Consider the following 15,544-nt stretch of genomic DNA (forward strand, 5'->3'; position numbering starts at 1 on the left):
ACTCCCCACCTCGATTTCAGGGCTATCAAGACTAAAGGCCAAGTTTAAAATTATGGTTTAATTGGACTTTCTTTTTTTTTTTAAAGCAGCTGCACTAACACCTGGTCTTACCACTGTCTTCCAATTAGACATCTACAGTGAATGCATCAATTCTGCTGGACAAGGTACATAAGTACTATGTTTACACTGGTGTTCATTTGGTCAGAGAATCGATTTTCTGAGTATTACACATAATGGCTAAAGAATAAGCAGAACCAGCTTCCATCATCTTCATCCAGCTTTTAAACGTAAATTAAAAACTTGTTTTCTCCACAGCTATTTAATTTTTATTACGCTACTATTTATTACTGCTATGTAACTTCATTCCTTTTTTCCCATTAAAGTGTAATGCCATTTTATTTAATAAGGAAATAAACACTTTAAGTTGCCTCGGCTTTTGAGAGGTGATGAATATGTAAACTGGTCTCGACTCGCATTGTTGTGTTACTCTCACTAGTTTTTGCATGTTGTATCAGTGTAGTTGAAGATCCAGAGACTCTTTTCTGTTCAGTACAAAAAAAACCAACTTGCACAGATTTGAAAGTTTTGCAAGCGAGACAATCCGTCACAGTGAATATGACGTCTTAATTTGGTCTTGTCAAAGTTTCTATTTAATCGTTCTTTCGTTGTGCCTGCTGTCGTTCATCCGACACCCACAGGAAGAGACGGAAGTTTCGGCCAAGAAATAATCCCTAGAAACATGTCTTGTTACAAACTGCATTGTTACACTGATACCTACTAATTTGAGGCTTTGTTAGATGAGACAGTAGGTAATTTCAAGCTCGGTTTGACACAAGGAAGTTTGGATTTTAAAAGCAACAAAAAAAAGAGTACAACCTGGATGAATCTAATTACATAGAGAAAGCACTGCAAAATGATTAGAGGGAAGCATAAACTGAACATAGACGCAGACACTAGCTATAACTCGTTCCTGATTCTCACTTCAGTAGTTTCAACATATGATATTGGCTATGCATCCCAATGTGTGCAAATTTCTACTCACTGATTGAATGGAGCAGAGTTCAGTGAAGTTAGGTTGAGAGTCTCCCAGGAAGGAGCCGTTTCCATAAGCATGATGGGGGAAGCTCTCAGCCCCCTCGCCCCCTTTCGGACTGGACAGTAGGATTCCAATCTGGGATGTCCGAACATGATATGGGAAGTTCTTATTGGCTGCTGAGGGGCGTGTGATTGCCTAAGGGACAAAAGAAACACATGACTACTCCTGCTGATTGTTATATAATCTATAGAATATATATACACATATAAGTATGTATGTGACACAGGTCCAGGTGAGAAGCTGGAATTGCAATGCATGCACTGAGCAGGAATAAAAGGAACTCTACGGGAGCAGCACGGCCCATTAGTAAAGAACAATGTGTCGAAGGTGAGGAAGAGCTAGATAATGATGTGTGGAGGAGACAATCAGCACGGGGCAGTTATGACTCAAGGATAGTGAATAATGTATGACTGACAGTGGCAATAATGACTCTTGAATAATGTGAACTATGTAGAAGTGCAAGGGTACGAACGAGGAAGACGATGTGAGCGTAGAGGTGGATGCCGAGCTGAATGCCGTTGACAATCTTCTCCCGGGCCCAACGAGGAATCCCGAAGTTGGCAATCAGAGCCATAACAGGCACTGCAAAAAACCTGAGGAAGACAAGTGAGCAGATTCAAGATAACATTGCGGGGGAAACATATTAAAAAGGAAGCGACAAGAATAGAGTTTGATGGTGAAAGAAAGAGAGCAGACTAAAGTAGAAGCTGATTTAAAGCACAGGGAGAGATAAAGATGGGAGGAGAGGAGAGGCGTAGATAATGAGGCGGGAGATAGTCGTAGCAATGAGAGAGTAATGCAGAGATAATATTAGTCTTTGTAATCTACCCTTCATTTCGAGCTCATGCTATTATACACAGAGAGTGAAAGGCAGAGGGGCTGAGCGGTGTATAAAGAAGGGTTTTTCTCTGGCTTGTGCAAAGGAAAAACACTGCTTTCCAGTACAAAGCTTTAAACTATTTTGCACCCGTAAATGGCAGCATAAATTATTCTAATAGAAGAGATCTCATCAGCTGAGTAAAAATAGATATTTTCCTCTAGAAATCATTCACTCAAGTACAATTATCTACAGTAGAGCACAGAGGTTGGGCACACAATGTTTTAGACGGATAGAGTAAAATAAACAACTTTTCATTTCAGGGCCGCTAAAGCATCAGCTATCTCATGCACATTTCCTTTTTACAAAGCAGCATAAATTATTTAAATTGAAGAGACCTCAAACAGAGGAAATGTGTATCTTTGTACTCCTGCAATCTCAGGCTCAGGTGCTATTATCCACAGCGAGGGCAAAGTAAGGGTGGGTGGGAGGGGGTGCAGGTCTTACCATAGTGTGTATGTGGTGAAGAAAGGGATGTAGAAAGGCTGTTTCTCTGGGTAGTGCTTCAGAGAGACCAGCACGGCGTAGCAGAACCACACGTAGGCCAGCAGCTGCAGGCCCATCAGTCCGTAACCTGCAGGGCTGTCGTAGGCGTACAGCACTTCACCTGGGTCAAAGAACTGCCACGGGGAAATGAGAAGTTGTGCCAAAATTAATACACACACACACACACACACACACAAAACTTTTACACAAAGTATAAAAGAAGGGTCTATTGACTTGGCTTCACATTGTAGACTGTGCCCTAATTACTAAGATGGATTGCTCATGGTTCAGCTGATGCACTGTGATGACGGAGCCAAAGCTCAGCTTGTAGCATTCTGTGCAAGTCTTTGACATTGACACTTCCTTCTCCACAACTAGGTCATCGGCATGCATGCGCACGCAAGTTTGTGGCCGTGTGTGTGTGTGTGTGGGGGGGGGTGTGCGCTTGCATCTGCGGATGCTAGATTGCATTTTACAGTCCAGTGACTGGAGAGCGTTGGCCATACAGGGTTACCCTTGCTACATAATGCATAGGTCTGACTGACTTGGCATGGAGCTTCTTGGGATCCAACCTGGCAACCAGAGCCTGTCGGATCCTTAACTGCAGGCCCAGTACCGGGAACACTCTACATTTCACTTCCAATTGTAACCTAGTTTCGCATATTTTTAGCTGGAGCTCCCCTGAGTTTTGAGCTCTTTAATAGCAGGGACCATGTAAGAGGGCAGGCGGTAGATAAATTACACTGCTTCAGATCCACATATTGCAGTGGGAGAGATGGCTATAGGCTCCAGCATTAAATATAGCACATATACTTCCACTGCACTATTCCCACTGGGTCATTACCATGCTGTATTCAAAGACTGTAATCCACTGTCCCTAAATGTGACATCATTACATCTGACGGTGCGGAAGCCTCTGCAGTATGCGGAGATGTATGTAACTGTAACACTCCTGAGGCTCTTATTAATTCATGAGCTCATATGCTCAACATCGTAGATGGTGAAATCTGTTTCCGTCTTCACGCAAACACAACACGGAGACATCAGTTCAAGTTTCCACTCCACAGAAACCTCACAGAAACAGTCACCGAGCTAAGATTCATCATCTCAGGTGCCGTCGTAAGGATTGTTGTGTTTGTTGTTGGTAGTTGCCTGGTTGTTCCTGTCCGGTGCTTTAATTTGTAACTCATCAATGAGCTTCTATATATCTTTTTTTTTTGCACAAGAGACTTTATGCATATTCATAATTAGCAATGTATCAGTGTAATGGGTGATTTGACAGAAAAAGCTATTACAGCCCACGTTGATCTGTGCACCCAACTCTCCCATGAATATTTATGAGGTTATTAAAAAAGCCAAGGAGAGCAATAATACAATATGAGTGCAGACACTGTGTCCAGCATTGTCAATCAGGAAGCTTGCACCCAGTCATCTCGGGCATAATTCAGACGCTGCTTTCAAGTCACATCTGAAGAGGCGGAACTTTGAAGTGTTGACATGTTTTACTAGCTAAGATATGAATTTAAACTGAAAAGCAACTGAGCTGCAGCAGATTGCTGTTGGTGACTTGCATACAGGCAGTTTTATTAGTGTGAAAACCAGGGCTGCCCCTTGATTATTTTCACTGCTTATAACTCAGTCAATTATTTTCCCCAATTAACCGATTCATCTTCGTCTATAAAGTGTCAGAACACAGCTACAGTTTCCCCAGAGTCCAAGACGTCGACTTTAGATTGTTTGTTTAATGTTTCAAAACAGAGATATTGTGATTTTTCGTAACACACATAAGTAAATCAGCAAAACTTCACGGTCGAGAAGCTGCAGTTAGTGAACGTTTGGCTTTAAAAAATTGATAATCAAAACTGTTGACTATTAATTTTCAGCTCTAGTGAAAGGAGCAGCTCATTTTGATTTCCCATTCATCAGTTCCCTGCCACCTGCAATCACCAAACTTGTAGTTCACACATTTAGGGCACATTTAATTTCCAAGTTGGCACCTCTTACTAAGAGAAAATCCAACAACTGTTGTGGCTGTGTGCTGAAAATGAGCGATGGGTGTTGATTAGAGCTGAAATAGTCGAGGGAATCGATGCTTAAAAATCAGCGCATTTGATATGAATTTGATAAATGAGGAATATTTTAAATTGTTTATTCTCTTATAGGGTCAATTGTTAAAATGATTTCATTAAAATACCAAACATTGTCTTGCTACTGCTTCTGAAATACATACAAGACTTAAATAATTGCATTTAATTACAAAAGATCATCATGGTGTGTGTGTGTGTGTGTGTGTGTGTGTGTGTGTGTGTGTGTGTGTGTACCTCAGCTTCGTAGATGAAGAGGATGATGTAGGTGATTGTGTAGACCGTCATATAGATGCTCAACTTTACTGAGCCACTGTGACTGATCCTCGCCCTGACACATGGATAAACCAAAAAGGTCAGAGATCACACATGAGTTAGAGGAAGATAAGAAGCAGACACACACACACACACACACACACACACACACATAAAAAAGACACACAATGGGTGGGAGGCATGGAACAATGCAGGGGCACATCGACACACACATAGAAATAGCAGACATTTTAATCTAGAACTGCTGTGCTTTAAGTGGAGCTGTATAAAAATGAAATAGCCACAGACTCATGGACGCGGCGGACTGATCGTCCGCCCTCACAAAAGCAGAAATTTATGCTTCTTTATTTGCAGTCAACAAACAGGAGCGTTTCAGCGTTAAGCCTTCATCAGTGTTTCAAACATCCTTTTGCTCAAAGAGTAATTCATCACCACACACACGAGAGACACATATCAGAGCTGTCGGATAGTTATCTCAAAGCTGTCGACTTATCAGTCACTGCAGTCATGTTTTAAGCTTGATGGTAATGCAGTTCTGAATGTATTCACTGGGGTTTTAAGAGGTTTTAATAAGTACAAGAGCTTGCAGGGCCTTCTGAACCCAGAAGATGATGTAATCCGAGAGTCAAAAAAGCCATCTTAAATGTTACGAGCTAAGTTTTCACTTCATGAGTTCAGACTGGAAAATATCCACAAGTGATTCAACTGAACCTGAAGCAGGATCGATCTTCAAACTATGAGCAGCAGTTTAGGTGATGACTCACCACCACTTAAACTCAAAACCCGTCTGAACTGCAATTTAACAAGCTGTTGATTGTGCACTGCGAGGCCCTTTCCTCACATAAAACTGACTCCAAAAGCGACTTCTGGGGATATACTGGCAGAAAATTTAAACAACATTACAAGAGCAGCCGGCGTGTTTTTCCTAGAGTTTAAAAGTGGAATTTGTTGGGGGTATTCATCCAGTCACGTGTAAGATGGATATACGATGATGCTCCAGCTATGGAGAGCGCTCATACAGCAGCTACAGGCTGTGTGAGATAAAGCCTGTACAAATCAATAGTCTATGAAGCTTTACAGGAAATAAGACTAGGTTAAAACTACGTACGTGGCTTGGGCTCCGAATACTCAAATCTTGATTTTATAATAGTGATGTTGTCTGATAAAATCACCAAACAAATATATGAAAGACAAAGACTGAGCTGTGATTTCACCTGTACTGCATTTACTCATCAACACTCAGAGAGAAAGTTGGAAGAGACAGACTGTTCTTCTTTTTTCTAGGGGCGTTTTGTCTTAATTACAGTTATACAGTGACAGAGAGAATGAATGGAGATGACATGCAGCAAAAGGCCACAGGTTGCCCTTGAAACCTGGGCCACCAGGGCAAAAACCTCATGATAAACACGTATTTCACCCGGAGAGAGACTGGGGCACACACACTCAAGAGTCAGACTATAATTCTTGTTTTTGTCTGTCACACTGCACCAAGCCTCCGTCTGGGACTCACAATGAACCTTCAGCTCCAGATTGTAACTTATAAGAAGCAGGTCTCAGGACTTTATACTTCTCTGTATTATGTTTAGTTAACCTCTGCCTCCTTTAGAAACAAGATACATGAATAGATGTAAGTAAACATTAAAGTACTGTAAGTAAACATAGTTTACACTGAATCTCGCCCCTACTGTATTAGAAGCGATCCTCCACTTCCCTGCAGTTCCCGAGCAGCCAGAGAAACCATATCTGCTTGGTCAACTAAAGCTCGGCACTGAGCTGTGTTAAAAATTTAGTCGGCTCAGTCAGTCCGGGACGTTTTTTGTTGCGGTCCGGTCGAAAAAAAAGTGAGTGAATCAAAAAATTTGTCAGCTGAGTCGGTGGGGCAAAGGTCATCCTTGAGCTACACATAAAAACACAGCATGAAGTCCACGCCAGGGCAGCACCCATCTATCACATCCCCCCGGATGCATCATGCATTCATCCACACGCTCCGCCCCGGCGTTCTAACTGACTCTTTGACTGACACCTTACATTGTCATGAGATGAGATGGTGTTATGATTGTGACAGCGAGGCCTGACAGTGAGAGACAGTGGCAGCATAAACACACCCACACAAGCTGACAGGACTTCACAGACAGAGATACATATATAGGCTCAAACAAAATACATGTACACATATAGGCTACCGAAAAAAAACAAACTTAGAACCCCCCACCTGGTGACAGTGAAACCTTTGCCCAACAATATGAGCATCAGAAGGAACACCAAGAAACTGACGGAGAACAGTAATTTCCCTGGAGACAGACAGAGATGGAGAGAGACAGAAAGTGAGAAAGAAGACAAAGGGGTAATTAGGTTGTGGTTTCCGAATCTGTAATATCAGTGGGGAAAGACAAAAATCAGGTCGTCACACACACACACACACGCTCTTGTTCACACATGTGCACGCACACAGACACACACACGGTCCCACAAATATCATACTTGATCTTGTGAATGCCCGTCAAACCAGATACCACAGCTCTTCACTTGCACACAAATCCATCATCGGCCACTCGTTCATTCTGCTCAGGCTGAGTGATTTCCCAGCGCGGAGGCAGCGTGAGGCAGTCAATCAGTCAGTCAACCAGTCAGTCAGTCAGTCAGCAGCCAATGCAGGAGAAGAACTCACCGAGTATTTTCAGGCTGCCGTTGCCAACTCCATCTCTCGCATAAAGGCCCCAGTAGACACAGTGGAACAACAGGCTGAGCACTGTCAGACGGAAAAGATGGTAGGAGGAGGAGAGAAATGGGGAAATAAGAAGGGGGAAGAAGAGAGAAGAGAGGAGAGAGGAGGAAAGTGATGAGAGAAGACGAAGAAGAGGAGGAGATGAAAGAGAGAGGAAGTAAAAGAAAAGATAAAGAACAGAGGAGACGGAGAGATGATAATGCGGAAAGTGAAAGGGGCGGGGGGTGTCGAGAAATGGGGAGAAGAAGGGTGAGACAGAGGAGGAATTGATAAAAGGAGATGAAAAAGGAGCAGAAGGCTTGAGAGATGTGGGATGAGAGGGAGAAAGGGAATTTAGGGATGGCAGGAGAATCGAGAGGGGATTTGCGGAGGGGACAAGCAAGCGAGGAGGAGGAGGAGGAAGAAAGCGAGATAAGGGGGGAGGAGAGGGGAGAAGAGGGGATGAAAAGAGTGAGGGGGTGTTCGTCAGTAACAGCATGCTCCACTGAACACTGTGGCACAGCACGGCTGTTTGCAATAGTTCCTATTCAGAGGCTAATAAGGGTGATAATATCTCGGCTATTGAAGAGGGGATTAAGGTATGAGATGCTGCAGCCATGCGAGAGGCTCATTGTCATCTTGAGTGTGTGTGGCATTATGTGTGTACGTGTGTGTGTGCGCGTGTGGACAGAAGCTCTCACCCTCCACACCTGCCGCCGTCATAAACATTTTGTAGGTTGTGTGAAGAAGCTGTCTTCCCTTCAGATTGTCTGCAGAGAGAGAGAAAAAAAAAACAAGAATGAGATAGAGGTGATGAAAGTGTGGTGTGGTGTGTGTGTGTGTTACTGGGGATAGAGATAAAAAGGATGGAGATATGCTAACAGATGGCGAAGGAGAGCGAGAGAGGTACAGAGAGTGAGCGGAGAAAAAGAAAGAACAAGGGAATGGGCCCAACAAATGAGGGGAGCGGCCATTAGTATGCAACCGTCTTGCGATGCCCATCTCTAGACGAGGCCTTGTACGTCCTCCACTCCCTGTCCCTAATCTGAGAGGAAATGTTGTTAATGCGTATTTAAGCAGGCAATTTTACTGCAAAAACGCTCCTACAAACAGCAGTGGCCTGGGGGGAAATTTAGAGGCGGAGGAAGGATCATAAACATCCATGCACATACATTCACAGCTGCCCTGAACAACCACGGGCCGGCCAAGTACTGAGGGATCCTCCTTTGGCTTCCGTAGAGGTCCTCTAACGATGGCTGCTAAAGGGTCAATCTTCCCCCCAAATAAAATAGCCTCTCATTAACTTCATTCTTCAATATTTTATGTTATCACCTGTTAAACCACCTTTCATTATCTACAGATACCCATGACATCATATCATTAAGGTGAAGGCTGATAAAAAAGTCCTGTTTTCTCGATTTGCACAACAGGTCCCTGTGTTATTTTTTATGTCCTCTGTTTGATTTGACTCATGTAAATGTATAAAACTCAGAGCCAATGAAATTCAAATTTGTCAGACTCAGTGTGCACTCCAACGAAGCTGGCGGGAGCAACGTACACATGGTGAATAAGATACAGCAGTTCATTCAAAACCTGCTCCCAACTTGCATAAAATCACCATAAGATTTCAGCAGAACCCGAGACTCAAAAGATGTATTTGCACCTCATTACGTAGCCTTATTCCCCTGCACCGAGGCGAGCACAGCAAAGGATGCACCTCCCCTGTGCCCATCCATTTAAATAACAGCTAATAGGAATTCAACCAGTGCACTATAAAACACACCTAGATAGGTGAAGCAAGTTTCAGAGGCGTTTAACTACACAACACTTGGACGACCACGCTGGCGTTAATTAATTTAAAGGCTGTTCGGAACAACAAGTTCACCACATGGCCCATTTAGTAGCTGATCTGGAACAGACAAACTTGGTAATTTGCAATTCCGCAACAACTGGCCAACTCCATCTGCTGTGGAAAGTGGTGTGATTCCAGCAAAGCAGAGCAGCGGCTGAACACAGCCTTTCTTAAGATCGTCTAGTGTCTGCTAGCTCTTAAAGGGACAGTTCGGCAGACTAACAGGGCTACGTGTTGCTGTGCACGAGGCCACCATGAAAAAAAGGTGTCAGTCGATACATAAAAACTGTAATAATCCAATATCTGCTTAAATGTACATGTAGCATTTACAGTGGTTCATCTTCCTGTGGTAACGGCACTTTCCTTTGGCACTACATTTTTTTGGGCTGCTGACTGGTGCTGGTTGGGTTCTCTCTGAGTTCTCCAGTTTCCCCCCTCGTTTCCACAGACATGCACATTAGACTGATTGGTGTCTCTAAATTGCTTGTAGGTGTGAATGTGAGTGGGTGAGTTGTGTCTCTCTATGTCAGTCATGTGATAGACTGGTGATCCCTCCCTGTGTCAACTGGGATTGGCCCGAGGATTCTGCATTGATGAGCGGTATAGCCAATGAATGGATGGATTCCTACATTCAAATGTATCTATGGACTATGACCCCTATTACGCCGATTTCTGATTCTCTGAACTGACATGCGGCTTGCACTTATGGTAGGGATACAGTAGGTAAATGGATGTTGGATTGTTTCAGTGGATGCTTTTAAAAGGATCTATCCATCTATCAAGTGTATAAAATACTTTTGTTTGATGGCCACATAATGTAAGTGTGCTGGCGCTACCTCACATAACTCCACATCAAAAAGCCTCAATTTGATATATACCCATACTCATCTTATGTCTCTGTAATGGCTATCCAGCACTGCACATTTGTTATAATGAGAAAACGTTAATAAAAAGTTAAATCCCCTTCCTTTAATTGGTTTTAATAACCAACATTTTGAGATATGAGGCTCACCACCAAAACAATGAGGGTGAAGTTTACAAAAAACGACATTAAAATAAAATTAATAGTAATATCTCTTCAGACATAGTAGCTGCATTACAGTTGATAATCCATAGTCTTGTAGAAATAGTTCCTGTACAAACAGTGTGTCGTGTGGATGCTGCTGCTTAATATTTCAACATTTTCCCACTGCTGTGGGCAGCACAAACAGAAAATACTCATATTCACCCCCAGTCGATTGCAGTAGCTGCAGAAATCTCTGAGAAACTGGTCTTAAAACCTGGGCCCATAAAATGAGAACTATTCACATCACAACATCCCGTGGCTTTCGAGCAGTGATTTCCAGCCTGAGGTTCTGGACCCCCAAAAAGTTTTTACATCTATAGTGTCTTCTTTTCATTTTTGCTGTTCTTCCTCATAAAATACTGGGCACTTTCCACCTCCAGGCCTCTAACAACATCCCTCAAAAGAAACAAGCTGAGATAGAAAAGTTGGTTTTTGGTTGAATTGCTCATAATTCATTTCAACATTAAAGACAAACCTTGTGCTGTGAAGGCACAAAGAAACCATTGTTTACTATGGAGCTGATACAAAGGGAACCCCAGCACTGGAGAAAATGTTTTTTTCCCCCCACAATTTAACAGTAATCTGAATGGCACCATAGGAAAGCCTTATATGAGATAGGCTTGGCGTGAGTTTTCATTTGAGGGTGAGTGGCTCTTTGGGGCTGTTTTCTCAGCTACTGCAGTTTAGTTCACTGTGACTTTCACGCGACAAACTCGCCTCACTAACATTAAGGCTGCTGCTGCCTTCTCCACTCAACCGTTCACCTCATACACGAAAACCAAACCCAGCGCTCGCAATCCACTCACTCCTGCATCTGTGTAGCTCGTGCTCTGCTCTGACAAAGTCCTGGCCCCAGGAGAAAATAGGCATATGCTCCACCTTTACTTATCTGTGGAAACATGAGAACTTACTCCTATCCCATCAAGAAAACATGTAGATTTTTATAACAGATCTGAAGAAAGGGAGGGGGGGTTAATGACTGCTGCGAGCTTTGAGAGTCAGAATATACTTGTTCATGGAAGGAGAAGGAGAAAAAGCGATACAGTAAGTGGAAAAGACAGTACTTACAGGCAAAGTAGCAGGAGAGGAGGAACACCAGGGAGAATATGACCAGGAACGTGATGTCCGTCTCCAAGATTCCTGGAGGAAGGAAAAAGAATAATTAATGCAATAGAAAGATGGAAAACGCAGAGAAAAGAAGGAAAAGGGTAGGAGGAGGAATCAAAACCAGAAAGTAAAGAAGTCAATGAGGTTCAGGAAATATCAAGGTGAAGAAGACAGGGGACATTTAAGCATAGAAAAAAAGGGGAAGGATGAAAAATACACAGGTAGGTACGTGATGAGGATACTGGATTAGTTGAGAGAGAGAGTGTTACACTCTATGTAGAGCAGGAGAGAGAGAGAGCATTGGAGATGTAGGAATAATTCATTTAGAAGCTACTTGGGTCTCTTCTTCTTTTCATCCCTTCCTTTCAGTTCATCTATCATCATTAATTCATTCAGCCGTCCCTTCATTATTGTAATTTGTTCAGTTCAGTGTGCTTTATTGGCCGTGCTAAGTGGTGTTGGCTTGTGCCATCAGCGATTCATTCCATAATCTCTCTCTTTCTGTCTAATCACTCTTACCGAACTCATCTGCAGAGAAATGCTGCGTCCAGAAAGACTGGCCATTGGTCAGTTTCATCTCGTACTCCAGCTGCAAGCCCTCGCCCTGTGAGAAAAGGGAGGGAGGGAGGGAGGAGAAAAAGAAAAACAAGACTCAGACAGAGTGTGTGAATATTTAATCTCACCTGCCTTTTCTCTCATACATCGTTTTGGGCTTTGTGATCTGTACAAAATATACATTAAAGCTTAAATTTATGCGAAAACTTCTGCAGGTTGACGACCCTAAAGAGCAAAGAGCAGCAACAAAGCTTTAAGACTTTCCTTTATGATATCCTTCTATTTCATTATAAAGCTGACAATGGAGAGAGACCCAAAGGACTTTCCTTTGCTGGAGCGCGTTGAAAATAGAGGTCGAATGATAGTGGATTTTCAATGGCTGATTGAATAATGATAGTTTGGAAAAGGAAAAAGCTGATAACCGACTAATTGGCTGTTAGCTTATGGGGGGAAAATGGCACTGTTGTAAAAGAACAAGTCCACAAGTTGGTGGTATCTTTAGTTTTTACAGCTGATGATCCCATACTTATAACTTTATCACACACTGTAGAGTGCGCTTCCATTGGCTGGTTCTAAAAATACCATCTTTAATGTAGGAGAAAGCTAGTTAACTCGTTGTCTTTATCGCTTTGTATGCTGTGCAACATGTCGATCATATACATAAGGCTTTATGTCATTCAAAGTAAAGAATGTAATGCTTCTCTGTAATATGAAAAGGGAAAATTTATCGCATATTTCACATTATTTGCTTTCATGGTGGTGTTTCCCATCTTTGCATTAATCCATCAGAATCAGACTGAAGCTAAATCAAACTTTACCCAGCAACATGTAAAGCAAAATCCTTTGTTTGTTATGTAAAATAAATAACCTAAAGTTCTCAGTAAGTAAACATTTTCTGACCAGGCATTCAACAACTTTGCAAAGATCGTAATTTATATCAAGATCCATCCAGGAAAAAAAAAAAACCCACATAGGTAGAATAAAAAATGTGACAAGATATATTTGGTACTTTTTGGCAGTTACTGATATTCGCTGCAGCTACTGTGGGCATCACTAAAATATTGAGGTGTGGCACCCTGCACTATTAATAATGCTGATATGATGACTAAGCCTTTATTTCTCATCACTAACAAAGGTGTCATAATACATAATTCAGCCTTCAAGACCTGTAAAAAAAAACCTAAAATATAAGCTGTAGCACTAAAGAAGGAAAATGAAAAGCCCTGAGGATGTCTGATATATCGCTCTACGTAAGTGACAACGCCCTGAAACCATGCGCCACCTCTGCGCGATTATGATATAAAACATCTTGCTCGTCGCTGCAGATCATGAGACAGTTTTGCTTTTCTAAGCTCAGTGATTCATCACTTTCTGCTGCAGAATTTTCCCACTGATGTCGATTATTCACACCAAATTGTCATGTGTGAGAGCGGGCTGGATTTACAGCTGTCTGACTTCATCTGGCTTCCATGTTGCAGGCGGAGTGTTGTGATTTAGTTTGACATGGGTGCAATAACCCAGAAAAACAAAAACAGCCCAGACTAGCACTGCTTTAAAGGGATAGTTCACCCAAAATTGAAATTTCACTCATTATCTACTCACCCTCATGTCGACTAAGGGCTGGGAGAAGTTTCAGTCTCGGCATAGCAGTGCATGTCCATATAACGGTTGCAAATGGATACCAACTGTCTTCGTAACAAAAAGACACACCAAAAAACATCCAAATACCTCTATGCTGCTCATATGTAATGTCCGTCTTGTATTGAAGCCCCGAAATGTGAAATTGTCCCGAAAAAAATTAAATAAGTCTATTTTTCAAGCTTGTTTGTAGCGGAAGCTCCTCTTCCCGGTTCGTCAAATTTGGACGAACCAGGGTCTGTCCTCTTCCCAGTTCGTCCAAATTTGACGAACCGGGAAGAGGAGCTTCGAGAAGCTTCCGCTACAAAACAAGCTTGAAATATAGACTTACTTAATTTTTTTCTGGACAATTTCGCATTTCGGGGCTTCAATACAAGACGGACATTACATACGAGCAGCATGGAGGTATTTGGATGTTTTGACAGTTGGTATCCATTTGCAACCGTTATATGGACATGCACTGCTACGCCGAGACCCCCTGTAACTCATAGAAGCCATGGATAACTCTGAAACTTCTCCCAGCCCTTAGTCGACATGAGGGTGAGTAGATAATGAGTGAAATTTCAATTTTGGGTGAACTATCCCTTTAAGTTTGAAAAAAACATCTTTTGGATTTCTTCCACCATTTCCAGGTAAAAACCAGAGGAGGAAACTTCCAAATCCTCTGGTGGTTTAGCTGCTCGGAGTAATTGTGTCATGTCGTCACTCGGTCTCTTAACTGGCCTCAGGATCCCCCAGGTATGTGAAGGAAGTTGGTGGAGAAGCTAGGCCACTCTGCCTACTGTACTGTACTACCAATGTGAAGACGACCCAGATTATCAAGATGGATGGATGATCATATCCATAGCAACTGTTTTCTCTGATTTAACGAAGAATATTCTCACTGTCAATTATTAATAGTTACTGTGACACATTTATCAATTATTTGTTAGGCTTATGATAATTATGGATTGCCTACTGACATGAGTGTGGTGCATTGAAATGTAATGAGAGCACAGAGGTGATATTTGGGTATGTTAACTTGCAGGAAAGGAAGAACACTACGGATGAAATTAACACACCTGTGAGGTAAACCACCGTGGGAATGGTGTTAATTTTTGGCAGTAACACAGAAGTGTCAAACTGAGAAGAATCGGGAGGTGAGAGAAAAGAGGGATGGAGGTGGGTTAGAGAACAAGAGAAAGGGGACAGAGATGGGTTGACAATCAGAGCACAGAGAGCTCATTTCACACACACAAGTTCAAAGCTGATGGAGTTCGCGCTTGTTTCGATGGAGCGAGGGAAAAGGGAGAGGGAGGAAGGAAAAAAAAAAGACTTTGATTTCATTCGGCAGCCTGAGACTCCATCTCGCTCCCTCTATCAAAAAGGGCGAAAAGCATGGAGCGTTCACTGCCACAAAAATCAATACAGACACAAAGAGCAGGGAGACGGAGATAAAGAGAGAGATAGATGTAGAGAGGGAGAAAGTTAAAAAAGCAGGTGGAGGAGAATGGCAGAATGAAGAGAAAGGAGCAACGGTAGAGACGGAGAGAGATGGATGCAGGAGAGAAGTTGCACTTCACGGCAGCGCTTCTCCATCTGCGGGACAGACGGAGCGTCGCCGGATGTTTTTTGGGGCGGTTGCGTGTAAGTTTCAGGTGTAAAAAGCCTCCACCTCTGATCTGCTGTACTGATACATCACAGACTGAAGGGTTTCTCAGGAAAATGTCTGTGCAGTCTTGTACATCATGCGCTCCCCTGAGCTGCTGATAACTTCATTTAAAAGGACTTCAGAGAGACTTTCGAGAGCGCGGATCTCGTCTC

General features: G+C 42.6%; 1 protein-coding gene across 1 annotated transcript in view; it reads right to left on the bottom strand.

Annotated features, from left to right (window-relative positions):
* The window catches only part of tmem145 (transmembrane protein 145), a gene marked incomplete at its 3' end in the record, with an annotated part of 37,505 nt that overhangs the window by 1,867 nt on the left and 20,094 nt on the right, over positions 1 to 15,544 (bottom strand). Inside the window, exons 6-14 of the mRNA XM_083989265.1 lie at positions 12,068 to 12,152; positions 11,510 to 11,581; positions 8,225 to 8,293; positions 7,488 to 7,568; positions 7,032 to 7,110; positions 4,781 to 4,874; positions 2,421 to 2,593; positions 1,569 to 1,689; positions 1,043 to 1,231 (exon numbers count right to left, since the gene is read on the bottom strand). Of these exons, the coding sequence (XP_083845391.1) occupies positions 1,043 to 1,231; positions 1,569 to 1,689; positions 2,421 to 2,593; positions 4,781 to 4,874; positions 7,032 to 7,110; positions 7,488 to 7,568; positions 8,225 to 8,293; positions 11,510 to 11,581; positions 12,068 to 12,152 (963 nt within the window). The remainder of the gene's footprint in view (positions 1 to 1,042; positions 1,232 to 1,568; positions 1,690 to 2,420; positions 2,594 to 4,780; positions 4,875 to 7,031; positions 7,111 to 7,487; positions 7,569 to 8,224; positions 8,294 to 11,509; positions 11,582 to 12,067; positions 12,153 to 15,544) is intronic.

Source organism: Trachurus trachurus (genome assembly GCF_905171665.1).
Source record: "Trachurus trachurus genome assembly, chromosome: 16".
In the NCBI taxonomy this organism is placed as follows: domain Eukaryota; kingdom Metazoa; phylum Chordata; class Actinopteri; order Carangiformes; family Carangidae; genus Trachurus; species Trachurus trachurus.